This window comes from Pangasianodon hypophthalmus, chromosome 22 (assembly GCF_027358585.1).
Source record: "Pangasianodon hypophthalmus isolate fPanHyp1 chromosome 22, fPanHyp1.pri, whole genome shotgun sequence".
Taxonomy (NCBI): Eukaryota; Metazoa; Chordata; class Actinopteri; order Siluriformes; family Pangasiidae; genus Pangasianodon; species Pangasianodon hypophthalmus.
In genome coordinates, this window is record NC_069731.1 from 19,908,096 (window position 1) to 19,935,315 (window position 27,220).

At 37.7% G+C, this 27,220-nt stretch overlaps 3 protein-coding genes across 10 annotated transcripts in view; 1 reads left to right on the top strand and 2 right to left on the bottom strand.

The window, feature by feature from the left end:
* The window catches only part of phldb2b (pleckstrin homology-like domain, family B, member 2b), a 55,234-nt gene extending 49,713 nt beyond the window's left edge, over positions 1-5,521 (bottom strand). For 5 of the 7 annotated variants that reach the window (XM_053227948.1, XM_053227949.1, XM_034298012.2 and 2 more), the window contains exon 1: positions 5,230-5,520. In XM_053227948.1, coding sequence (XP_053083923.1) covers positions 5,230-5,256 — 27 coding nt within the window. In that variant the 5' untranslated portion in view covers positions 5,257-5,520. Of the gene's footprint in view, positions 1-5,229 lie in introns of all 7 variants that reach the window. The other 2 variants (XM_053227947.1, XM_034298013.2) reach the window with 2 other exon arrangements.
* A 4,952-nt stretch (positions 5,522-10,473) lies between these two features.
* On the bottom strand, positions 10,474-17,151 carry plcxd2 (phosphatidylinositol-specific phospholipase C, X domain containing 2). Its single transcript, XM_026937881.3, has 4 exons — positions 16,884-17,151; positions 15,583-16,049; positions 14,869-15,110; positions 10,474-12,365 (listed from the first exon to the last, which is right to left on the bottom strand). The coding sequence occupies exons 1-4, from the start codon at positions 16,981-16,983 to the stop codon at positions 12,209-12,211; spliced, it is 966 nt and encodes a 321-aa protein (XP_026793682.1). The 5' UTR covers positions 16,984-17,151; the 3' UTR covers positions 10,474-12,208.
* A 2,154-nt stretch (positions 17,152-19,305) lies between these two features.
* si:ch73-264p11.1 (uncharacterized protein LOC100000923 homolog) lies at positions 19,306-24,489 on the top strand. Of its 2 annotated transcripts, XM_026938183.3 has the most exons (5): positions 19,306-19,543; positions 21,006-21,204; positions 22,243-22,306; positions 23,946-24,108; positions 24,198-24,489. In XM_026938183.3, exons 2-5 carry the CDS (start codon positions 21,062-21,064, stop codon positions 24,233-24,235), a joined length of 408 nt encoding a protein of 135 aa, XP_026793984.3. In that variant the 5' UTR covers positions 19,306-19,543; positions 21,006-21,061; the 3' UTR covers positions 24,236-24,489. The 2 variants fall into 2 exon arrangements, with proteins under 2 accessions (XP_026793984.3, XP_034154060.2); XM_034298169.2 differs by lacking the exon at positions 19,306-19,543 and having other exon boundaries at positions 20,854-21,204.
* The last annotated feature ends 2,731 nt before the right edge of the window (positions 24,490-27,220 follow it).

The following is a 27,220-nucleotide window of genomic DNA, read 5'->3' on the forward strand; positions in this document are numbered from 1 at the left end:
TTCCTCAGGGGTTCTTTAGCTAGTTAAAGGTTCTCAGCTTCCTAAAAGGTTGTACCTGGAACCCTCTTGATAAAAAGACACTGCGAGATGTAATAAACATGTCCAGAACCTCCTCATTTGTTGCGCAGTGTACATGGTTGAGAGGAGATTAAAGCCTCAGGTTGAGCAGAAGTTTGTCCTCCTCTCCCTCCTCCCCATCGTTCTGCCTTTGTCACCTCCGTTTCCTCTGATTGAGCGCTCGTTTCCCACATGAACTCACTGCTTGTTCATGCTACATTGCTCATTCCCTCTAATCTGCTTCCCCTTATCACGCCAAACACAATACACATATTTCAGTCCTGAAAAAACAAAAACACAGGTTCTGTCTGCAGAAAGGAGGTCAGGAGGTCCAGATGCTGTTTGCCAACCTCTCTGGAGGGGAGTTAAGAAAATCCTAACCCACTTTGTGACCTTGTCAAGACCTCTTTTAGCAAGAACCCTCCTACTCGTGCTCCTCTACCCCTCATCTGTCAGGTAGGCGGGCGTGTTCGGACAGGACTGAGCTGGCATTCTGGCACGAGAGTCAGTCAGGTATGTCGGCTCCAGGACGTAAGCAACACCCCCACATGGATTCCGTAACGCCACTGCTGAAGATAAACAGACCCGTAGAGGAGGTGAGGTCTGGATCAAATAATGAAATCAGCCTCTGGTGATATAGGATCAGCTGAATTCTGCATCCTGATTGGTCAGAAGGTGTTGATTAATTTTCTATAACAGCAGCTCTGACAGTAGCGCAGTTGCAAATCACAGGTTTATATTAATGTGCTCGTTCTAATACGCTATCGTTTCTATAGTAACAGCTCATTCAGAGGGACATAGACAGAGCTTTCTGTAAGGAGATGTTTATTTAACGCTTGTGGAAGGAGTCTCCAGTTTCAGCACTTTGCAACAGTCAGAGGTAAAGCTGTAGCTTTAATTTTCCGACTTCTTCAGGACAGAGGAGTTTACGCTTTTGCAAGTTCTCGGTTATTTTTGTTTTTTAACTACAAGAGAGAGAATAAAGAGAGGCTGGTGAGGGAATGACTGTTTATAGCTGCTATAACGTAAGTGACAATAGGAACTAAATTAATTTGTGGACATTCCACAATATTAAATGTAACATTAAAAGGATAAAAAAGTATGACGTGTTATTTTGAGTCAATAAAAATTGTAATCGTTGGTATATCGCTGTGGTATAAGAGGAATAAAACACATTGGGACATGCTGTTATAGGAAAATAATCAACTAACAGTAACTTTGCTTCAACATACTGTATCATGACAAATAACAGCACACACAAAAATTATTTATTAAAGAATAATACATTATACTTTTTTTTTATCCATTTATAGTTATATTTAATGTTGTGGAAGATCCGTGAAACAAGTTAATCTACAAGAAGAAGCTTTTGGTTTGAATCCAAGCAACGTTCTGTTTTCTCTAAGCCCTAAGTTGCAGGGAGTGTTGGAGAGTCGGAGGAAACCTTTATTTTGACAGCAAATAAAGTGATCAAAGTGTGCATGTGGAGACTCCCTATTCATGATTAGAGCTTTAGTCTGAGAAGAACGGCATTATGGGAGCTCGCACAAGGTGCCAAGGCTGGTGGGTTTCAAAGGGTGTGGAGGGTTTAAACCAGGAAACTGTCTGTCAACCGCCGTGTTTTCATTCCTAATCTAACACAAACAGTGCAATAAAGCAGAGGTTCTGCCTTTAATTCCACAGACCCCCTCAGTACTGACTATTCAAATATCAGACTCAATGTTTCAACGATATTCTGGATATTTATTGTACCTTTTTATTCCTAAACAGAACACAGTTTTATTCAAATTGTCATTAGATTCAATTTGTCATTACTGTTACACATTTAGAAAACAAGGTCAAATCTAGAACCCTGACAGGGTTCTACAGTCGTCTGTATGTGACTGCCATTGTCAAGTCGGAGACCAGAACTAGCCGAGATCGAGTCACAACCGAACGCTGTCAAGATCAAGACCGAGTCCAAATGAAAGCGAGACTGAAAACCATCGAATCCATTTCGAGACAAAGTCTTTACTTCAGCTAGTCAGCTTCACTCCTGCATTGCGCCAACGATTAGGCTGTTAGGAGAAGGAATTATTCTTGTCAAACTTTGTGCATGCGAAAAAAAAGACATGCAAAAATTATTTTTAGAAGACCATATTTAGCCTTTAAGTATACAAAGAACCTTTTGAAGAACCCTAAATGTGCTTGATTTTGAGTTATTGAAGTTTGAATTAATCTCACTGAAATCAAGTAAGCGGTGAAAGGCGCTAATAACTTTAAGAACCCAATAATAATTATAATAAATTTGATAATAGCATTTTTTGGGGGGGATTTTTTTTCCACGATGCCAGCTGACTGTCTCTTTTCCAACTGTTGCTCCTGCAGCATCACAGGAGAGTGTAACATGATATCTACCCTCTTCCACATACATTAGCTCACCGACACTTTTGATTGGCTAATATCCCTGTGATTGACAGTGGAGTGTCCTGCTCTTCTGCTCTCTGACACGGATGACTGTGGCATCGTCAGGATTCGAACTCAGCGCTTGTGATCTCCCGATGATAGATCGAAGAGCTTTCTGTTGTGCTACTTGGGTGCCCCAGTTTGATAATAACTTTTACCACTGTGCTTCACGGAGCCCTGTTGGTCCACGGACCCCACTTTGAGAGCCATTTATTAGAAAATACAGCCACTTTCTAGGTCAAGCATTAGTCTGAATCTGCGTTTAAGGATGACAAAGTGAAGTTTGACAGCTTCTGATGAGCATCTGATCTCTCTCAAGTGGCCATCGTGGCTGCGTCCCAAACACCGACCTGTGCCACATGTGACAAAGCTCTCATTGTGTCTTCCCTCTGATATATGACGAAACAAACCAGCCCTCTGCGTCTCACACACACTTTCTCTCTCTCTTTCCTCGGCCATGTCAGGACCTTTAGACAGACAGTCTTCTCTCTGTTCTACGCCTGCCCCCTGCTCACACCATTACAGCAATACAAAAAGCAAACGACTCAAATTCCTTCGGAAAAGTGATCCTAATCACCGTGGAATGTCGAGGAGCCGAATATTAATTGAAGACACTTTAGCTTTATAATGAAAAGCTCTCCGCTCTGAGATTGACCTGCTCTTCTGGCTGTTAGCGCTTCATATATTTCCAGCGTAAATGACTGAAACAGTCATTGGCAAGTGTTTTCACAGGTGTGGGCGATTAACAGAATGACGTTCCTGATGATTTAAGAGCCGTTTGGGAAGCTTGAATTAGCTTCAAACACATCCATAATAGTTTTTGTTTTCACAATGTTTTCTTGCATGAGTGTATTATATCACATACCTGCCGTATGTTAAATATTTGAGGTGGTGAATCACTCTGGCGTCTCATTTCAAAAGCTAACTCGTCTCCAAGGACTCATCATTGGTCCCTTTAATTTTACTTTTTACTTAATTTTTTTTATTTTTGTACAAACGATTAAGAAGAAAGGAAGAAAGTGTGTTATATATATAAGGAGTAAAAGACTTTGTGTCAGATTTGTGTCAGGTATTCTGCTTAATTTCATTATAACAGGCTAGAAATCCAATTTACACAAACTCCAAAAAACCCACATTCAATGTATTAACAATTCACCTAATTTTATTATTTTTTCAAATCAAATTTAAGTGTAGATTCTCTGAAATTTAGCATTAATTACATGTTAAACAAGTTCACTTAAGTTGGCTTTCATTAAATAAAGTAAATACTCAACACTAATTTTCCCGTAACATCACGTCCCCAAATGTTTTATTCCTCTTAAACCACAGCAAAATGCCAACGATTATTGTTCTCACTTACGTTACAGCAGCTATAAACAGTCGTTCCCTCACCAGCCTCCCTCTTTTCTCTCTCTCTCTCTCTCTCTCTCACATGTCATGTTGCTGAGTATTATATTTTATGAAATATGCTCCAGTCTCTCACCCCGGGTTTGATTATTAGGGATTGAAATGTAAATCTACATCCCGATTTGTGTAAAGTAAAATAAAATAGAATGGATTTGGATAATAAAACATGTTTTGCTGACTTCCTTTCACACAAATCAGACGCCAGGATCTTGGATCTGAGCTGCAAACTGGGACACATCTGGTCATGTGACCATTTATAACCCACCTGCATAAAAGTTCTGCTCGTTTAAATTTGCACCTTGTTTTTGGGTTCTTCTTAGAGCCAAACCTCGGGTTGTTATTGTGAGTGGTTAGTGCTCCATGTGATTGTTTTCCCTCATGATGTACACTATCTCTCTCTCTATCTCTCTCTCTCTATCTCTCTCTCTCTCTCTCTCTCCATCATCCATGTATCATCTTTATCTTTAAACATATGAGGGAATTTAACCGAAAGTTTCAGGTCGTGCCAAGGCTTGTGCCAAGGACTTGACCTAACATCTTTCGGTATGCAGGAGCAACAAAGAGACCTGTAGAGTCATCGCTCCATCTACACCGCGATACTCCGTCCTGCTCTTACAACCTAAAGGTTCCTGAAATCCTCTGAGAACTTTTAGAGGTTCCTCAAGTTGTCTCAGAAAACCAGAAAAGAAAAAAGCACCACTAAATGTTCTAGTGAAAGCCTTCACTACAGACATTATTTACACAGTTGAGAACCTGGAGAGGATTTCTAATCCTTTATGCCTGAAAGGGTTAACACACTCATTTTACTGCAAGAGCTTGTTAATGATTAAGTGAGTTAGAACAGAGTGAGTAAAGTGTGAAGGACTGCAAAACAGTGGTGAATGCAGTGCAAAAACAACCCTAAAATATTACACCTTAAACAGCTTACTCAAACACAACATGCATCATGGGTGCTTATTAAAATTAGGGTTCTTTAAGGAACCGTTCTTGTTTAAAGAAAGGCTGACAAAAGGTTCCTGAAGGGTTCCGACACTGAGACATTCGCCCCAAATCCCCCCCCCCCCCACAAACAAACAAACAAACAAACAAACAAACAAACAATTAAAAGATTTTAAGTTTTTAAAATGTGTTTGGTTCCTAAATACAGATTAAAATTCACCACAAAATGCAACGTGCTCGTGCACAATAAGTCCACATGTAAGCAGCAACTATTATTATTATTATTATTGTTATTATTATTATTATTACTTTAATATACTTTAGAAAACATTGAAAAACACAGGGAAAGTGCTTGATCATGTAAGATCTGAAATGTCTCACCGAGGCAGATCCGATGCCCGTCATCATGGATGATCCTGTCAAGTGTCGCGTTCCTCACGTGCGCCAGGAATCCGTTCCCAAAAATAAAATAAAATAAATAAATAAATAAATAAAGAGAGAGTAAACAGGAAAAAAGCACGACAGCGGATACAGCTCAGAGCAACACGGGTAGAGAACTCGGTGCTGAAGTCGTGAATAAAGCCGCGAATCTGAAGAGGAACTGAGGAGCGACACCGACACCGACACCGACCGCGCGCGCCCGCGTCCCGCTCCACCAGCGGTGAAATGCGCCACAGCTGGAAGACGAGCGTGTGCGCATGCGCAGTCGTGACCTCAGGTTCGCCCCTTTGCACTGATAAAGAGGATAATAATGATGTGTTTAAACACCGCGGTGCCTTCAGCAGCCAACTGAAATACCCTCTAACAGTCTTTATGCAATTATTATTCATTATTTGTGACGTCGATTATATTCATTTGTGACGTCGATATTAATTAATTGACAGGTATATGATTCCCTTTTGTCCTTCATTTCTTTATTTTTAAATCCTAAACACAAATAAAACAAAAACCAGCTATGTATCCCATGTATAACAGGCACAGTTTATAATTCTTTATATATTTAAAAAAATATATATTATTATTATTATTATTATTATTATTATTATTAAATCTCTGATGATGTGATGATTTGCTTTCTTTTTCTTCTTGATCTTCAACCAAATTCATAAAAATGTGTAAAACATGAAAATAAAAAACACATGCAATTTGTGATCATTTAAATTTGGTCTCACAAAAAATCCTCCACAATCAATAAAAAGAAAACACTCCATGCTCCATGCACAACAATGAGAAATCTACTCTAATAAATAAAGATTATTAATAAGAATGAATTTAGAATGGAAGAATGAAAAGGTAAGTAGTTTTTCCAGATGATTGGGTGGAAAAGTTAGATATTTCTGTCCAGTCTGTCAAAGGGTGCCAATATTTTTTTGTTACTGTTATTTCTCCCTGCACAAAATATCATTTGTTAATTATTTTCATTATGTTTTGCATTACTGAGATTGCAGACATTCCATGAGGTCCCTAAAACTCCAGGTAAAAAAATAATTATGCTCAAATTACACAGTTCATCAGCTGTGTTCATATTTCATTTCATATTCATATTTGCTGCAGTAAGCTGATTTTTTTTCATATAGTGCAATATGACATGTTTGTCACTATCCTGTAAGTATTTCTTTATATTATGTGGACATTATTATAATAATTGTAATTATTATTATTATAAGAGTGGGTTAAGCGTCACTGTGTATGATGCTTCACGTCCTCCACCTCAGAGCTCCTGGGATTATTAGAAAGAGAGAACTGACTTTTGTGCTAAAACAAAAGAAAATGGACGCTCGTGTTTCTGTGAATGATCGTTTCTTCTCTAGCTTTGCTCTCCATGTGTTCTGAGTTAGAGAGCTTGTTTGTGGTCACCGAGTTGGAAATGACTTTAAGAGTAGAAGAAATGCTGGCCAACGTTAAAGAGAGGTTTAGAACATCAGGTCAAAAGTGCACTCTGTCTTTTACTTAGAAAATAATAAGCATGTGTTAAAGCCCATGTTGGCAGAAAACTAGAGCTGAAATACAAAACTCTTCTGAAATCAAACATTCATTCAGCCAGCATTCATCAGGCATGGGATTTTTTATTCATGAACGCTATAATGCAGTTATTATATAATTCATTTCTATAACATTATCAAGCACATTATGAAAAATTTTAAGCTTTTATTATTTTTTTTTTACTCAACAAACACCTACTGTATGTAAAAAGGAGAATGAGATCTCAATCTTCTCAAAATACTAACAGTACTGAGGATAATCTCAGAAAGGAGCAGCATGACTTTATTTATTACTTCCTTATAACTTATGATTTACGTCATCCAGTCTTTTCTAAATCTCTCAAGAGAGAATAAATTACTTTTATTCCCTAAAAGTCATACGATATCCAAACTCCCAAGTATACCAAGGTGCTGTTGAATTCTCGGGTTCTGATTGGTCAGAAAGTGTTGATTAATTTTCTGGAAGTAGCACAGCTGCAACTAACAGGTTTATATTAAAGCACTTGTTCTAATACGTTACCGTTTCTATAGTAACAGCTCAAAAGAAAAACATGGAGTCGCTGATGTGGTGAAGTTTTCTGTAAGGAGATGTTTATTTAACTCCTTATTCATGGAAGGAGTCTCCAGTGTCAAAGCTTTGTAACAGTCAGAGGTAAAGCTGTAACTTTCTTCTTCAGGTCAGAGGAGTTTACGCGTTGTGGTTTCTCGGGAACATGATGAGAAACAGAGAAAAAAAAGAGAGGATGGTGAAGGAACGACTGTTTCTAGCTGAGAACAGGAACTAACTTGTTTCACAGAACATTATATGTAACTATAAACGGATAAAAAGTATGACATGTTTCTTACTTAATAAAAATTGCTGTGGTATAAGAGGAATAAAACGCTTCAGGACGTACTGTTTTAGGAAATTGATAAAGTTGAAGACTAACAGCTCCATCCAGCACACGATGCACCTTCTTTTGTATCAGACACACATCGTTAATCATTACGCTCTCACCCGGGGCAAAAGCCTCCTGCCAAACAGAGCAGTGGCGGTTTACAGAGCCTCGCCTCTCCTCGGAGCCTGGGAGAACTCGACAGGATCCTCAAATAAAGAGCGAGAAAGAAGACAAATGAAAGATCTGTCGAAGCCACAGGGCCTGGAGCTGCTCGTGCAGATTTACAGCCCAATTAGCATCTCTTTATAGAAGATATTCACTCATCAGCCACATGAAGACCTGGATCTCATCAGCTGAGGGAGGGGAGGGAGGGAAAGTGCCAGGGAGAGAGAATTAATACAAGAACAACCGAGAGGGAGGGATGAATGAAGAGCAGGAATGAGTGGGAGTGATAGAGTGAGCAGGAGGGAAAAGAAAAGAAAACGGCACCTGAGAAGTGCTTTTATTTCTTAATGATCTAATCATGTGCATTTGTTAAAAGGAATAACACACAGATCTGTTTCGGTTTCGGTGCTAAAATTCAGGTAGGATACGAGTGAGTGCAAAAGTTTGCACCCCCCTTGGTTTCTGGTTGAGAAATTGGAGGAAAAAAGGAAAATATTTTTCAGTTTATCTTCATGTTCTTAAGGTTTCTCAGTCTAATGTGCAGTTTTCTTTATTAGCACATTCCTTTTACCTGTTTCTGCCTCGGACTGGCTTATTTTAGGCCAAATTGCACCAACAAGGACTAAGATTTAACCTGGATTAAAGTTTATCAGTTAATCAGTTAATCATTTAAGTTTATCAGTTAATCCAGTTGCACTGAACTTTGTTTAAAGTGCATTTAAGCTATCATTTATTTTCTTGTTGTACAGTAAACATCATCCTGCTCTTTCATTAGCTCTAAACTCAGACAAAATGTTTTTCAAATTTTTCTGTGCTAAGAAAAAAATGTTAATAATGATTAAGCTCAAGAGTGACCGCATTGCTGTTTACATCTTAGTGAATAATCGGAAGTAATTCCAGAATTAAGATTTAAAAAATAATAATAAAATATTAAAATAAACTTTTCTGATTAAGACCCAGTGTAAATATTACAGCAACTCTCAGTCTCAGTCCAATGTGCAGTCCTCTTTTTTATTTCTAAGTGTGCTCAAAAGTTTGTGTCCCCATTGAATTTGATTCATTAGCATAATGATTTTAACTTAAATGTTGTGAACTTTTTTTGAGTCTTATTTAAGGTGTTAAAAGATCAAACAGACTCAAAGTCTCAAGCAGTCGAGTTAAGAGTCAGTGGGAATCAAGAAAACAGCTCCGAGACACTCTAAAACAAAAAAATATTGACTTCCTGAAGATATCACATAAAGACAGAAAGGCACGAGGAAATACTGGAGGAAAAATAGGTGTAGTAATAGGGTGTACAAACTTTTGCACTAAAAAAAACCAATCTAAAATAGACTATTCTCACTATAAGAGCTGGAAGCAGGCTAAATTTCCCTGAATATTTGCTAATCATAATAAATCTTGATGCAGTTGTGTGTGTGTGTGTGTGTGTGTGTGTGTGTGTAAGGAAACTGTCATTTAGAATGAAGAATCTAAACTCGGTCATTAAGGATGAAAATGGAAAGCAGAAGCTGGAGGAGAAAGGAAATGGTGCATGTAATGGAGGCAGAAACAAAAACCCTGTGTGGAGATGATTAGATCTCTTTTTCCTCTCGCTGTTTTTCAGTGATGCCTGAACATCTCAGCTGGGAACATTCCAGAACTTCTTCTCCCTCAACGATTTCAATTGTTCTCTGTGTTAATGAACGACATGTCATACTTTTTTATCCATATATAGTTACATTTAATGTTTGTGAAACAAGTTAGTTCCTGTTCTTACTTTATGTTACAGCAGCTATAAACAGTCGTTCCCTCACCGGACTCTCTGTTTTCTTTCTCTCAAAACAAAAAACGCAGCTTGTCACGTTCACGATAAACTCCTCTGTCCTGAAGATGTCGAAAACATTACCTCTGACTGTTACAAAGCGCTGACACTGGAGACTCCTTCCATAAATAAGCATTTAAGTAAACATGTTTTCACAGAAAAATTCACCATATCAATGATTATATGTTTTTCATTGAGCGGTTACTATAGAAACAATAACGTTTCAGAACGAGGGCGTTAATATAAACCTTCTGACCAATCAGAATCCAGAATTCAACAGCGCTGTGCTCTAATCTGCTTTAAAATGATGAACAGAATAATAACTTGGGACTTTAGTGGGTTAAATGTCAACTGGTTGGAATGAAATGCAACAAATTACAAAAACGCTGACACTGGAGACTCATTCCATAAATAAGGAGTTAAATAAACATCTCCTTACAGAAAACTTAAATAAGGAGCGATAAGTGAGTTGCTTTTCCTATTACAGCACGTCCCAAAGAGTTTTATTCCTCTTATACTAAAGCAATTTGTCTATGATTACAATTTTTCTGTATTAAAAAATGACATACTTTTTAAAAATTTGTTTATAATTGCATTTAATGTTAATTTCAGTTAAGGGTTAATTTTAATCTTGCAGATGAGGTGGTTTAAATTTCTAAAATAGGAGCAGATAGTAGACGAAATGTGGAAAACAAAATGTTCTTTAAAGGAAATGTTTTATTCTAAGAAAAAAGCATGAGTAAAGATTGAAAGTAACTATATTACTGTATAAAACTGTATAACTATATTACTGTGTAACTATATTACTGTGTAACTATATTACTGTGTAACTATATTACTTGTTAAGATTGGCATGTAGTTATGGTTTTAATTTCAATGTTTTAAATGGTGCAAAATAATCTGGATTAAAATAAAACTTGAACAGCAAATCCTTTATGGGACACTTGTTTGATGGAACGTATGGAAGCTCTTCCTACTCTTCTGTGGAACATTCCAGACTCAGAAGCTCCTTTTGGATCATTTTAAGAAGCATTTCTGATGAAGCACAAACCATAAATAAGCTCTTTTTATGGCCAACTCTGTTCCCTGGATCATACGTTTGACTGCACAAACATCAGACAGTTACAGAGCGAGGTTAGTCGCTAATCTGAGCCACCCTCATGTGTGTATGTTGCTTTATACAGGGAGCGAACGTCTAAACATAGAGCTTCAGAAGAGAAGAGTCTAAAAGGAGAAACTGATCATTGTCAGGATGTGTCTGGCACAAACGGCTTCTCGTGGTCACTGTGGCTTCTGGCTAAAGCAAACCTCTTAAACAAATATGCAGCAAATATCCCAAAATGGCCGCAGAAACAATCAAGCAATCGGCATAATTATGAATTTGTCACCTTCCTTGTCTTTTTGTGCTCCTCAGACAAGACAAGTGCTTTATTTCCAGCAGAAAGAAATTTATTTAAAAGCTGATCAGACTTGAGAGCTTGTTCCTGACCTGAGCCCTGAAGTGCAAACCATCAGCCTGGCGGAGAGGAAGGAGAGGAAATAGACGGAGATGCTGAGATAGAGAGAGTGTGTGTTCAGCTGAAACCCAACATTACAGCAGAAATACGCTCGAGACGCCAACCACAGAACTATACCCATCTTTTACACCAACATTCCCGACTTTCCACGATCCGAGAGCAGACGTTTACTCACAGAGACTAAAAATGGAATGAAAATTACAACTAAATGCAAATTCTTTGAATATGTGTGTGAATTAGAGCGTGCAAGGAAACATTCCTAGTTTTACCTCGTTAAGTTTATTAACTCTGAGTGTTAAAATGGAAAAAAAAAACATTTAATAAATAATAATAATAATAATAATAATAATAATAATAATAATAATAATAATAATAATATCTATTTTATACCATCAACTCCAAAATTATTGGCACCCTTTCAGACATTTTAACATAAAATTATTAAAAACAAATGAAGTGACCCCTTTGCCCATCCACAGGCTTTGCCCATCCACAGGCTTTGCCCAACATGGGGCTTCTGCCCAAAATAGGGCTTTGATTAGCAGTAGGCTTCTGCGCAGCCAGGGGTTTCTGTGCAACGTGAGGCTTTGAGCAACCAAGGGCTTCAGCTCAACATGATTAAACGCATGTTGTGCCCAGCAGAGGGCTTCTGCTCAACATAGGGCCTTTTTTCATCCTAGGGCTTTGCCCAACCCGGGCCTCTGTCTGTGGGGCTGCAACTGAACACATGTTTTCAGAAATTCACAATCTTTTTTATCAGCAGAAATTTAGCATACTGATGATTTTGAAAACATTAAAATAAATAAAATGGTCCAGTTTAGAAAAAAATGTTTCAATAATATTAATCTTATTTACATTCACTCATTCTAATGAAGGGTGCCAATAATTTTGAAGGTAACAGCAGGTCGGGGATGATGATGATGATGATGATGATGATGATGATGATGGTCATGTGATTTCTAAACTCCATGGTGGTCTTGTGACTTTGGTTGTGATGTCCTCGGGGCGCTGTAGAGGTCACGTGACTGACTGGTCTGGTGGGAGGAGGAGGTCGTTGAGTCTGATGACGGTGTTGGCGAAGTCCACCAGCTCTACGAAGTCTGATGTGATGATGTTCACACCACTCACGCCTGGTTTCTGCGCCTCCACCCATGCCATGATGACCGGCAAGTTCCTGTGTGTGACAGGAATCACAACTCATCAGCAGTGTGATTTAATGTGCACGTGCTTTATTTATAAATGCTAAGTATCATTAGTAAAAAGGTCCATGCGATGGAGTTTGAGAAACATAACCTGAAGTGTCTGTGGAATTCATTTAAAAAGGTTCTACCTCGAGTGTTCGCTGAGGTCATACAGTCAATAGTAGATTATTCTTCAACGTAGTTATTGTTAGCTGCCTTTGCTTGTGCTATCACTTCCTTCACTCATGCTAGTTTGATAGTTATAATATCAGTACAGCAAGCCAGCTTAGACATCAAAATGAAGAAGAACAGCCTGGAAAAACAGTCAAGAGCTCACCAGTCTGTTAGAACAATTTACAGCAAAACAAGATGTGGCTTTGCTACAGAACTGTCAAAGTTAAAGCTGTTAAATGAGGTTTGCTGGGCTGTAATCTCACTTAGAGCTTCAGGTCCGTGTTGGAAAGCGTTCATGAGGCTTGAGCATTTCTAATCCAACCCTAAACTGTCAATTACCTCATCAATCACGCCCTTTTATTCATCATCAAATAACTCCTGTAAAATGCATTTGTTATAAGGAAAAATATTACAGAAGATATTAAGATCATCTAAACTTGTAACAACGACAGAACACTGTTCCCAAAAAATAATTTGTGGAGCTGGAACTTAAAATGTAAATTTGGCTCCTTTCCCATTCACTAACATGGGAATGGGCGGGGTTATAAATGTCCTGCAGCCAGCCACTAGACGGCCTTGGAGACATTTTGGCTTCAGTTCTGACTTCCTGTTATGACATCATATATACAATTATATATACAGTCAGTGGTGTGTGTGTACATACTCAGGAGAACCAGGTTAAACCCGACTAATCTTGCACAAGCATTAGCACGCACTTCAGACTGAAACTAAAAGAGGAAAGAGAAAGTTTTCTCTCCTCGTGCACAACAAAACCAGGAAGTGAGAAGCTCGAGTGCAGGTTATTCTGAAATAATCTTGGAATAACAAACATTTCCACTTCCTCGCGCACAAGCACAATTATAAATCTTCCTGCGAGACAGACGATCATCTGACCTGGTTATCCACTACACACACACACACACACATACACACACACATTCTCTCTCTCTCTCTTTCTGAGCTGTGAATCATAAGTATCCCCCACTTCCCTGGGCTCCTACACTATTTCCACATGTTGTAATGTAAATAATTTTGAAGACTTTGCAGATTTTTGGACTATTTTGTGTACATTAGTGACACCTAGTGGCTACTTTAAAACTGCACTTCACATCACTGACATTTCTTCCAGAGAACAGCTTATAATATGGCCATGTACAGTTTTTATGGGTTGCCGTATTACATACTAACCTAACATAACATTAACATAATAATTTGCCAACTATTTTTTTACATTTATTTAAGAGTGCCAGTGCCACTTACTAAATGTACAGCTCCTTCACTCAGTGGGGTATCTGCTGAAGTTCGAGAGAGTGACTCAGATGCTGAGAAAAATCTCACTCATTTCCAATTTGATCCATTTTAATCCTTTGTTCAGATGGTTACCTCCACTGAGATGTTGGAGCCCACCCAGGGACGCACAACAAACTCACCTGCAAAATGAGAAATCACTAACAAACACTTGAATGTGCTCAAGTAAATATTTTATTCAATCAGCAATTGCTCTTGAGCCCGAGTAGCTACTCTTACTTTACCAACCGTACCTTACTTCAGAGTGCTACGAGGGTTGAGACAGAAAATTGGAGTATATGGTTACGCTCATGAATTATTCATTTTGTTATTGTTCTTATTCATTTAGGACAAAGGACATGGAAAGAATGAAAGAATGCAGAATAATGACATCATCTTCTTCCCATCATGTATCCCCATCTTATCTCATCCACTAGTCATTGAGTACCACAGCACTTTTATGACCTCTTGTCTTTATCTCTCTAGGCCGATTTTTCAAACAGGGAAGTAACTCTGTGAACAGTCAGTACTTTCTTCCAAAAATATAGCTCCTACATTTCATTTCCCCATTTCTTATTGCAATCTTTTCTTAATCAGATTTAAACTGCTATGTTCGCAGAACAGTTAGTATGTAGTAATCTTAATTTTCTCCATACCAGTCATACTTTTTTATCCATTTATAGTTACTATTAAAGTTGTGGAACATCCGTGAAAAGTTAGTTCCTGTTCTCTCACCAGCCTCCCATTTTTCTGTCTCTTGAAACGCTGCTTGTCACATTACTGAGAAACCACAAAGCGTCACCTGCTCTGTCCGGAAGACTTGAGTTACAGCTGTACCTCTGACTGGCACTGGAGACTCCTTCTCCTTACAGAAAACTTCACCACATATAACAATTACATGTAGTTTTTTTTGATGATATATCAGAATGAGTGGATTAACATAAGCCTGCGATTTGTAGCTGATGTTACAGAAAATAAATCAACACCTTCTGAGCAATCAGAATCCACCTCCCTGAACCAGGTTCATTAACTCACTTCTCGACGAGGTAGTTGCGCAGCCCCTGGACCAGGCCTTTGATGATGGTCTTGATGCGGGGAGTGAGGATGGCTTGGGACACGTGGAAGCTGCCGTACTTGGCCCTCTCTCCCAGCGTGGTCTCCAGGAACTGGATGAGTTTGGTGGTGTCGGTGGTGTTGGCCCACGGCGCTGGGATTTTACTGCCAGGCCACATCAGCGGGCAGCTCTCAGCAGACGGGTGATGATAAAACACCAGGACCTACGAGTATAAAAAAAAAATAAATGATATTTAAAAATATATACTTATATACTTCTATATAATATATATAAAAATATGAACTTAATCAATATAACAGTGTCTGTGTGACAGGAAGTAAGCCTGTAATCTCTGAGATTAGGGTCAGTGCACAGTAACATCTCCGACCTGACCTACGACATTAGAGACGTCTTTAATCACATTAAAGGCATTTGTTTAAATGAACCTCAAAGATTATTTATTTAAAATGTGGAAAGTTGGAAAACAAGTCTAAATAAATTACTAGAAATATCCTTGAAAACTCTCTACACCATTAAAAACATCAGTCTGAGTGAATATGCATGAATATGCAAATTAGATCATGTGCTTCTGCCATACCTGATATCTAGCAGCTAAACTGTTGTTAATTAGCTCGCATTAGTCAGAAGTGTGATCTCAGTATGAGTCAGGATTTACATCCTCACTTGATGAGTACCTGGTACTTCTTCTCCCACAGGTAGTCCAGCGTGATGTCCTCCACCACGTTGATCTTGCACAACTTCGATCCAAAAACCTCCTTGAGCATGTTAATGAGATAGCGATGGTGCTTGTCGTCCATGGCGTAGTGATGGTTGAAGTCCAGGAAGATGACCTCTTTGCGGTGAGCGTTCAGGAAGGCATTGATATCATGGAGTCCGTCTCGCACTCTGAGCCCAAACAGGCCGTGGATGAAGTAGACCTCGTGGTCTGTTTCTCCGGGTTTAGATGAGACTCGGAGGTCAAAGTAGCGAATGCCGCCTTCCAGCTGCTCCCTGAAGGTCAGATTCTGAGTCATGGACCATTTCTTCATCACTTTTTTGGCCAGCAGACGGAACACTGAAGCTAGGTGCTTGACGAACGCCTTCTGATCGGGACCGACCGGAGCCTGTTCATCCACCCAGAAGCTAAACGAGTCGTGAGAGCCTGAAATGTAGAGCAGAACCGAAAAGTAAGTTCTAACATAGCAGTAGAACTTAAAGGAGTGGTTTGTGATGGTTAGCGCCCCCTATTAACTGTAAAAATAGATTGCAATTGCAACGAAAATGGCCTAAGCAAACAGTATGCTTCCTGCTTATGCGAATAATCGTGATCATTAGCTAGAGTCGGAATTCAGAGTTGGAATTTTGGGAGCCTTAAATTTTCCGACAATATTCAGAACTAGCTACAAGAGCACAGCGTGCGTCCAAGAAGTCTTAAAAGTCTCAGAATAGAAATTTTTAGAATTTAAGAGTTTATAGGAGTTTATTTTTCAGTTTGTAATGAATTACAGATAATAAATTGCACCACCTGCTTCAGCTCTATCGCCTCAACTAATCTCCACATTTAAATTATCATTAAACAGACCAGATCTATCAAATAAAAGGATCATATTTATAATTATTCCACAATTATGTAAATGACTAATTATCATTTTCCTCTCAGTGTTTGAACGATGTGATTGTAACATGCATGAAGAACTCTAACAAAACCTTTAAGGTTAATTTTGAAGAAATATAATCAAGTTGTTGACTAAATAAAAAATGAATAGACAAACTATCTCAAAAACACTCTCTAAATTTCCTGCTTGAAAGATTTCCAGAATAAAAAAGTCTGTAACTCTGTCACAAGGAAATGGATCTCATCCACAGCAATATCTTTAAAAGAATCCAGTACCTGTGCATGCTACATTACTGAGAAGTGTTTTAATGAACGAGTTCCTGCAGGACTAACAGGAGCTCTTTGTGATGGTGGAGATAATCAGGTGAACTGCAGACCCACCAGGCACGGCGAGGTACTTGAGCGGCATGGCGGTGAGTGAAGGACACAGGGAACCCATCCAGTCCGCATTGCTGGCGTCACCCGTCGGCCTGGTCTTCATCTCGCTGCTGTGTGACGTCACAATAACGTGTTAAAATTCATACTGGCTAATCTGACGTTGATGAAACCTGTGAAAGCGTTGCGAGGCTCATCATGAGTGCGACTCTAATGGAGGGAACATTTCTCAGAGTGTTAATCAGATTAGTGCTAAATCACTCTCTTTATCCTGACTGCTTTCCTCAGGGAGCTCGAGATTAGCCCCACCCCCTCGCTTGGTTATAGCCAATAAGATGCAGGGATTTAAAAACCTGTGCATTGATTTAGTCAATTTCTGTATAGACAAAAATGAAACATTGACTAACCTAATGAATAATTATGTCTCTATTTGAATATGCAAACGTGCCCTCTTTTGGAGACCTGTGGTGGTCTGTGAAGTTATAATAAGTTAATTTATTAAATATTACACATTTGGTTGATATTTTTGCCCAAATCCTACACAGGCTCATATTATGTAGCTGTGTGAACATGTGAGATGTTAACTAGTCATTAATGAGCCTAATTATTGTAAAAAAAAAAGTTTTTTTTAAAGCAGCACTTTTAGAAATACAGTTTCTCTGTATGGAATTCTGTCTTAAATTTGTGGTATAAGAGGAATAAAACACTCTGTGTCATGCTGTTATAGGAAAATAATAAACTGCAGGGTGGAATGATGAAGCGGAGTAAATGTTTGCACCCTGAAGTTGATTATTTTCCTATAACATCACACTCCTCTTATACCACATATACCAATCTGCTGATGATTACAATTTTTATTTATGACATGGCATTTAAACGGCATTTTCCAACTTTCCAACTTTTTGTTGTTGGTGGGGTATCAATTAACGTCGCACCTCAGGAAACATGTGTTTCTTTACTGCAGGCTTCAGGAGTTAAAAGATAGAGACAGCACACTGGTCACATGATCACATTTTTTCATGGAGAGTCTGTGCCATTACCAGAATGGGAGTCACTGCATTTGTAAATTGACCAATAGCCTAATAGCTCTGGATTGCAACGAGCGACATATGCCAGGTTATAACTGTTATAACCGGCAATTACTCTGGCCTCATGGACTCCACAAGACCTCTGAAGGTGTGCTGTGGTCTCTGGCACCAAGACCTTGGAAGCAGATCCTTTAAATCCTGTAAGATGCTAGTTGGGGCCTCCATGGATCAGACTTGTTTGGAGGCCAAGTCAACACCTTTAACTCTTTGTTATGTTCCTCAAAACCATTCCTGAACAATTTTTTGCAGTGTGGCAGGGAGCATTATCCCGCTGAAAGAGGCCACTGCGCGGCATCTGGCATATCTGACACTTCTGACACTGACACACTACTAGAACTGTGTACTGGCTGGCGCTGCACTGTCTCTTACTGCGCCTGTTGTCCTGGTTTAGTAGTTATTGTACTGTCTTCTGCTGTTTGCACACATTTGCACACGTGCACTTTATGTAGAAATGTGGAGTCTCTTGTAGTTCTGTGTTGTTTGATGTAGCTCCATGGTTCTGGAGGAACGTTGTTTCGTTTCACTGTGTATTGTATCAGCTGTATATGGTTGAAATGACAATAAAGCCACTTGACTTGAATAAACATGTTTGCACTGTTTAATATTTTCTGCATGTGAATATAGTGTGGATGATGCTGGAGCCGGTCCATCTGACGCAACTTCTTCTGGATCATCTCCGGACATCTCCTCGTGTCCTCCGGATGAGCTTTCTGCCTCACAAGACACAGGGTTTGCACAGAGCGCAGCCCCTCAGAATGACACTGAGTCTCTTAAAAGAAAAAAGCTCAAATTACAAATAACGTTGCTGGAAATTCAGTGTGAACATTAGACACTAAGATGGATCCTGCTGGCCTGGTTTTCACCTGCTTCAGGACCGGTTTGGAGCATCTGACGAGCGGTTTGTATGCTGGGATTAGCATAACATCTGATATGTGGTATGAGTAGCTGAGAAGGAGGCGGGGCTCCGCCCAGTAAGTACCGGGATGTTTGTGTAAACACGATCCAGCACGTTCTCCTCTCTCGTAGCAAAGTCCACAGCTGATTTTAGGGAATTTAGGGAGCACTGACTTGACATTTGCATGGTTGAAATCTCCGACAACATGTACTTATTCATAATATTTTTGCACATCACGCAAAGCAAATTTTAAAAATAAATTTAAATATTAAAATAATTGTTTCAATGTCTTAATGAAATTGTGAATGAATAGTGTCGTGCTGCTGTGATTTTACCCTTCAGGCTCACTATTGGCTGATTCAGAGTTTGAGTGCGGCCATTTTGAGTGAGTTCACTGTAGTCCTTATTTCGCAGCACTTAAGCACCACCTCAGTCAGCACTTCAGAGTCAGTTGTAGACTTTGCTTTGAAAGTTCCTCTCTTATGCAAGTCCTACTTTTTACTAAGAATTTTTTTTACACTGAAGTCAAAGCTTAAGACTATTCTTAAGAACATTTCTGAGATGTTTCAAGGTTTTGAGATGGACCCAAACCTTGGGTTGCTGTGGGATGCTGTGGCAGAATCGTAAGAGAGCTTCAATGAACTTCAGTGAAGAAGAATGGGCCAAAAATTCTCCAAAACCATGTGAGAGACAGAAAATATTTACTTCAAGTTATTGTTGCAAAAGGTGGTTCTACATGTTACTGAATTATAGGATGTACTTACTTTTTAAATTTTTTGGGGAAAAAATGACTACATATTGAAATTTTTATTTATTTATTCATTTTTTTGAGGTTATTTGTTTGTTTATTGAAGTTAGTGAAGACTACAATTGTAAATTATTGTTATTTAGGCCCTGATAAATTGAATAGAAGGAGGCTGTACTTTCTTTTTCCTGTATATATGATATATTATATACAATTATATATGAAATGATTGTACTGAAATAATAGGGACAGTAATCTGCAGTTTATAGAGAAATAGTAGTTGCTTATTTGTCTTTTAAATGTACAATGCAGGACGTTGCAGTTTTTTTGTTAGGAAGTCAGGCGGAGACTGTGGGCACTGGAGGTGTGAAGTGAGATGGATACGAGATAAAGTGTACTTCAAAAAATCTTTTTTTTTTACTTCAGCATTGTTTAGATAAAATATAAACAAAGACATACAACTCTGAATAAAATGTAGGCTATCTGTGCCATATAAACAAATAAAACTTACCTTAAACCATATGAATTTGTTATTTATGTCTTTTTATTCTGTTTGCTGTTCGTTTTAGACATTAACGTAAGCATTAACGTTAATGGCAGTCAGGCAAGACAGCAGCTTTCAGGAAGTAGTTATCGGTTATTGGTTATTGGTAAATGAGTTTGTTATGTGGACTGTGGAAAGAGAAACAAGACTTTTTCAGCTATTGTACCATTTCAACCTCATTATGTAATTGTAATTAATCATGCTAAGATGTTAAAGGCTTAAATGGTTACAATCTCATCCATTTTTAAAAGTGTGCAAACTCACTATACAATACAGCTTCTGTGGACTTCAAACAAAAGCTGGCCATTTATCCACTACATGGCCAAAAGTGTGTAATAATGTGGATTCTACTCATAGAAAATTAATTAATTAATTATTTTAAATTTATTATAAAAAAAATTTATGGATAATTAATTAATCAACACTTTTCTTAAGACCAGTCACCATTCAGAATTCAACAGCACTGTAATGTGATCAATAACAAATGTGTGTTTTTTTTCACTTCATATGTGATATTTAAAAAAACATTAAAATAGATGCCACACAGAAAAGGAAATGAACCACGATGGAATGATGACTTGTAGGAAAATCTTTTTTTTTTAAAAATAGTGTGTGCATATTGGAAATATGTGTATGAACGTGTACACATGCACACACACACACACACACACACACACACACACAAACACACTTCCTGTGTGAAAGATGACATTGCAGCACACAGCCACAATGCTCGAGCTTCTGTAGTAGTAAATATCACTTAACATCAGCGATGGATCTTCCATCTTTCTGAGGATATTTTTTAGAACAACTGCTTTAATTTTTACTTCAAGTTTAACATTTTTTTTGGATTCAGTTGAAGAGGATTGTGTTAGCAGTTCCTGTGGAGGTTGAGGTGACTGAACCGGGGTGATGGAGCACATGGATCTGCTCTTCTATCACGGTCCCATCAGCAGAGAGCGGTGCGAGGAGATCCTGGGTGCAAAGGGAAAAGACGGATCGTATCTCATCCGGGAAAGCGAGACTATCCATGGAGCTCTGTGCCTCTGCGTCTAGTGAGTATTCATTTATTTTACGACTGCACCTTTAGTCATTGTTAAATTAGAAGTTTCTCCTCTGTAGATCTTCAGAAAATAAACGCAGGCAGAAACAGAACTGTGAACAAGTAAAAAAGAAAAATGTAGATGAGTTACTGAAGCTTCTCAGGTACAGATGTTATCTCTTCAGTCTCTCTTTTACCTTATAACTTCCTCAAAACCTGAAAAAGGTCAGATGCAACTTACAAGATATAACTTACCAAGAAATCCATAACAATAGCAGTCCTTTATCCCTTTTATATAATACATTTTTTTGTCATCTGTTGCAGTTTGTGTAGTTGCTGTCATTGTTGTTATCGACCCCCTGTTTTTTTTTTAAAGTACACAACTTTAAAAATCAAAAGAAGAAATTAAAAACAAATTGATCAGTCAGCATTTTACTACAACACTACAACAAAATCACAATCTATTCTGATTTTCCTGTTTGAGTTTTTCCCCTGAACTCTGTTTCAGACTTGGCCTTCGCAATAAAGAGTAAAATAATAACCTTTTAAATTATTGTTATTCTATTTTTTCCTTTTTTTCATGCCATCATTTCATTTCAGTTAAATCTCTTGTTTTTTTTTTTAAATAATGCATCTTATATAATAATATAAAAATCTTATATGAAATCTTATAAAATATAAAATAATAAAAGTATTATTATTATTATTATTGTTATTATTATTAAAACAAATAAAAAGATTAAAAATGAAAAACCACAACATTTTAATCTCTGGCCTTTATGATGAATTGAACAATATATAATCAAAACCAAGACACAAAGGAATGCTTCTTTCCTTCTTTCTTTCTTTCTTTCTTTCTTTCTTTTTTTCTTTCTTTGTGCATGTGTGTACACTGTGACCTTGAGTGTTATAAAGGTGCTATGGAATGCATGACTATTATTATTATTATTTTTATTATTATTAATATTATTATTATTATTATTATTATTACTACTGAATAATTTAAATGGTGCATGGTTGCCATTAATGGATTTTCTTTTTGTTCCTACAGCAAAAAGAAAGTGGTGTACACCTACAGAATCCTACAAACTCATACTGGATATTACACTTTACAGGTGAGTGAGAGGAAGATCACCCTAACATTAAACATTTATCCAGAAGTAGATTTTATTCCAGACTGTGTTGCTTTTAATCAAGATGAGATCAGCTGTAAAGAGACGGCTGTGTGCTGGAGCGAATTACATGCAATATGCGATTCATTTCACGCTTTAATTCACACTTTAATATCACCTCACACATAAAACTCAGTCCTCTTCTACGATGTGCAGAGATTTCAATTTCTTAATTTTAATTTTAACATGTTTGGAAAAGAAAGTGAGTTAGTTCCTAATTGGGCTTAGCACAGAGCTGTATAAAAATGAAAGTGTGTGACAGACATACTGTGAGATATTTCCACAGGAAGTATTAACACCATGCATGTACCTTTCTTTTAATGTGTCAGTTCTTAAAAAGACTGTATGTAGCTGCAAGATCTGGAGATGCTAGTTATATTTCTCATTTTAACAATTAACAAATAATATTTTAGCTAGTTTTTCAACCTGATTGAAGATCATTTTTTCTCTGTTCTGTCGTAAGTTTAGCAATGTGCATACGGAATGCGGTCATGTACTCGAAGGCCACAAATATCTTATGGTCTGTATGCAGCCTTTTGTAATTGCATCCTCCTGCATGTGTTACTTAAAATGGTCAAAAAAAGCTAAAGAAATATATATATATAAAATATATAATGTTGTTACATTAAAAAATGAGAAATTAACATTTTGTCATGAGCCTCTTGGTCACCAGACCTTTTAAAAAGGCAGCGTCAGAGTATGAACAGAAATAACAGAGGGATTTGAGGATATGAAAGATAATTGAGACAGATGTAAAGCAAAAAAGTGAACACACAAGTCATTAGATAATATTTATATCATCATATAACACATCACACAGGGGGTACAAACTTTTGAACTGATACGATATTCTAATACGACCATTCAAACATTTTTAATGAATGAGCTTTTGTGAAAAAAAAACTGTTGCTACAGATATTTTATTTTGTGCTAAATGTGTAACTTTTGCATTTGAGGAATATTCTTGTTAAATTCAAATTTTGGCACAGCGCTGTTGAGTTCTGGATTGTGATTGGTCAGAAAGTGTTGATTAATTCTCTATAACAGCAGCTCTGACAGTAGCGCAGGTTTATATGAACGCACTCGTTCTGATACGTTATCGTTTCTATAGTAACAGCTCATTCACAGGGACGTGTACAGCGGACGCTCCACTGATGATAAACTGAGTAAATAAATCGTTGATATGGTGAAGCTTTTAAAAGTAAAGAGACATTTAATGAAACATTGATGGAAGGAGTCTCCAATTTGAGTGCTTTGTAACAGTCAGAGGTAAAGCTGTAAGTTTGAAGTCTTCTGATGTCTTCAGGACAGAGGAGTTTACGCTTCTTTGCAGTTTCTCTGTACCACAACAAGCTGCTTTTTTGTCTTATTAACTTCATGAGAGAGAAGCAAAGGAGAAGCTGGTGAGGAAACGACTGTTTCTAGCTGCTATAATGTAAATGAGAACAGGAACTGACTTTACTGACATCCTCCGACCTATGACATGTGGATATTAATAAATGTGGTGTAAGAGGAATAACACACTTTAGGAGGTGCTGTTATAGGAAAATAATCAACTTGTGAGCATTGTTTGTCCTCTCAGTCCAGTGCAGGTGTGAAGGAGAAGTTTTTTAAGACGCTGGAAGATCTTGTTCATTATTATAAGAAGAGAAACCAGGGTTTAGCAACTCGCCTGCGTCACTCTGTGAAGAGGAAACAAACAGACCAGGAATCTGTGGTCTCTGATGACGGACCGGACTATGAGAGTGAGCAAAAAAAATTCATTTATTTTAGCTTTATTCACCTAATAAAATAGACATTTTCTAATTCCTCCATTCTTCTGTTCCTCTTTTAGACGTGGACTCTGATTATGTTGACGTGCTGCCAGACTGATTCTACTGAACTGTAATTTTTCTTGCAACAATAACCTCAAGCTTTTAGAAAACAGAAACAGACTGTGGAAATAAAATGAACTGCCGCTCGTGAGACTAATGTCAACTCTCATGTCTGCTGATAGTTTTTGCTGATAGTTCCTCCTGTTTAAACCGTTGCAAACATCATACATAAAATTGTCTGAAAGTGTGCACCAGGTGAATAATTGTAAATGCTGTATATGTAAATAAATTATTTTTTGGTTTATGGACATACCTAAGTGTAAATTATGACCCATTTTCTGAAAACTGTAGATATGGATATTCACTGTTTAAGAATTTTACAGATGGCATAAAGAAATAGTTTTACCGGTTTGTTTTATTCTGATTATTATCACTTTGCTAAAGGAGAGAAAAAGAAGAACTGGGAGTAAAGAATGAGGCTAATTGTTCATTTGGCCTAACCACTGGTCCTCCAGCGACCTGTAGATGTATATATATATATATATATATATATATATATATATATATATATATATATATATATATATATATATATATATATGAATGATCGTATTATCCCAAAAGTCTTCATATATAGGAGAAAAGCAAAATGTAACTTTATTTACAAAACCTCCTCTACATGATTGCCATTTCTTTGTAAACGCACAAAGTCATCTTTCCCAACTTTGGCTCCCAGTTTGGCAACAGTGTCGTGTGTGATGTGATCGTCACGTTTCCTGTTAAAGTCCATCACAACCTTGCGACAGCTTCTGATCCAGTCATGAGAATGATTTCAATATGTTCTTCTTTTATCAAAGACATTCTTAAAGGTTTTCTGAAAAAAATCTATAATATAAACTAAGTGTGAAAAATTTTGGAAGACATTTTGCTAAAAAGTGTTAATTTCTGTATGGAGACTTTTGGGACACGCTGTATACATGCCTGTATACATGTCTGTTTATCAGTTTTTATTTGTATGTATGTCGTTCTAGTTGTCTATCTATCTATCTATCTATCTATCTATCTGTCTGTCTGTCTGTCTGTCTATGTACAGTTGATATAAAAAGTTTACACACTCCTGTTAAAATGGCGAGTTTTGTGATGTAAAAATGAAACCAGGATAAATTATGTCAGAACTCTTTCCAGCCTCAGTGTGAAAACATAACGTATAAAAATTAAGTGAAAAACAATCAGAAACATTTTAGGGAAAAAAGGAAAAATGAAAAAGTTACAGTAACCTGGTTGCATAAGTTTGCACACCCTTTAATAATTGGGGATGTGGCTGTGATGTGAATGAACCAATCACATTCAATCTCATGTTCAAAAGTATTTATCATACAGCTGTCTTCAATGAAATTATTCTGATTAACCTCAAATACAGACCTGCTGTTTCTGTAGGATTTTCTTCACATCTTCTTGGTTTCTTCTGACTTCTGAAGCCATGTTCTGCACAGAGCTTACAAAGCCTGTACAGGGTCTCATTGTCAAAAGGAATCGATCAGGAGAGGGGTATAAAAGATTTTCTAAAACATTAGATGTAATATGGAACACAGTGAAGGCCATCATCAACAAGTGGAGAAAATGGAGCACTATAGTGACATCACCAAGAACAGGACGTCCTTCCAAAATTTACAAAAGGACAAGACAATAACTTACCAGGGAGGCTGCCAAGAGACCTACAGCAACATTAAAGGAGCTGCAGGAACATCTGACACGTACTGATTACTCTCTGCATGTGACAACAATCTCTCATAGTCTTCACATGTCTGGACTTTGGGGTAGGCGGCTAGACGAAGCCCTTTCTCACAAAAAACATCCAAGCTCAACTAAATCATCCCAGATCATGTGGCAAAATGTGTTATGGTCTGATGAGACCAATTCCAAAAGGTATAATAATTCCATGATTCCCAAAGGTATGTTTGGTACAAAAAAAAGCACATCACCAAAAGAACACCATACCCATGGTGAAGCATGGTGGTGGCAGCATCATGCGTTAGTTCTGCTTTTCTTCAGCCAGAACTGGGGCTTTAGTCATGAATAGCTACAAATACCTGTCAATTTTAGTGCAAAACCTTCAGGTGTCTGCTATTAAGCTGAGGATGAAAAGGAATTTCACCTTTCAGCATGACAGTGACCCAAAGCACACATCCAAATCAACAAAGGAACAGCTTAATGAAAAGCAAAGCAAGGTTTTTGAATGGTCAAGCCAGCGTTCAGACCTGAATCCAGCTAAAACTCTGTGGGGTAACCTGAGGTGGGCTGTGCACAAGAGATGCCCTTAAAATCTGATGGATCTAAAATGTTATGCAAGAAAGAGTGGAAATATTGCCACGTCAAGATGTGCCATGCTGATAGACTCTTACTCAAAAAGACTGCGTGGTGAAATAAAATCAAAAGCTGCTTCAACGAAGTATGGGTTCAGAGGGTGCATACTTATGCAACTAGGTTATTGTAAGTTTTTTTTTTTCCCTATAAAAGCTTCTGATTGTTTTTCACTTCATTTCTATGCTTTGCATTTACACATTCAAGATGAGAAAAGTTCTGACATGATTTATCTTCGTGTCATTTTTTTACTTTACGGAAATCTGCCATTTTAACAGGGGTGTGTAAACTTTTTATATCCAATGAATGTACAAGCCTGAACTCCAGTTAAATCTGTCTGTTTATACATCCATCTGTCTGTCTACCTGCCTACTTATCTGTCTGTTTTGATGTTTGTTTAACCACACCTGCTCATGTTTCCACCCTGCTAAAAAGCCATAGTGGTGGAAATATGAAATATTATTGAGTTTGGGGGAAAACGTGTAGGTGGCTGCAGACTTTTTTGCCGTCATGGATTTTCTCTGCATTGATAAAGAGCAGTATGTGAATAATAACTCACGGTCATGTTTATCAGATGCTCGGTGTCTCCTGCCCTTCAGCTGCAGCTCAGAGCTTCATAATTAATCATCAGTTTGTCTAAGGACAGTTTCAACTACTGATTTCAGTTGTAATCCTTTTACTG

What these genes read in the sequence shown, in the direction of transcription:
- plcxd2 (XM_026937881.3), bottom strand. Translation starts at nt 16,983, where the DNA reads ATGAAGACCAGGCCGACGGGTGACGCCAGCAATGCGGACTGGATGGGT. An exon ending in CAAGTACCTCGCCGTGCCTG is followed by an intron (nt 16,050 to 16,883) that starts GTGGGTCTGCAG and finishes TCTACATTTCAG; the next exon opens with GCTCTCACGACTCGTTTAGC. An exon ending in TGTGGGAGAAGAAGTACCAG is followed by an intron (nt 15,111 to 15,582) that starts GTACTCATCAAG and finishes TTATACTCGTAG; the next exon opens with GTCCTGGTGTTTTATCATCA.
- si:ch73-264p11.1 (XM_026938183.3), top strand. Translation starts at nt 21,062, where the DNA reads ATGGAGCACATGGATCTGCTCTTCTATCACGGTCCCATCAGCAGAGAG. An exon ending in GCTCTGTGCCTCTGCGTCTA is followed by an intron (nt 21,205 to 22,242) that starts GTGAGTATTCAT and finishes TTGTTCCTACAG; the next exon opens with CAAAAAGAAAGTGGTGTACA. An exon ending in CTGGATATTACACTTTACAG is followed by an intron (nt 22,307 to 23,945) that starts GTGAGTGAGAGG and finishes TTGTCCTCTCAG; the next exon opens with TCCAGTGCAGGTGTGAAGGA.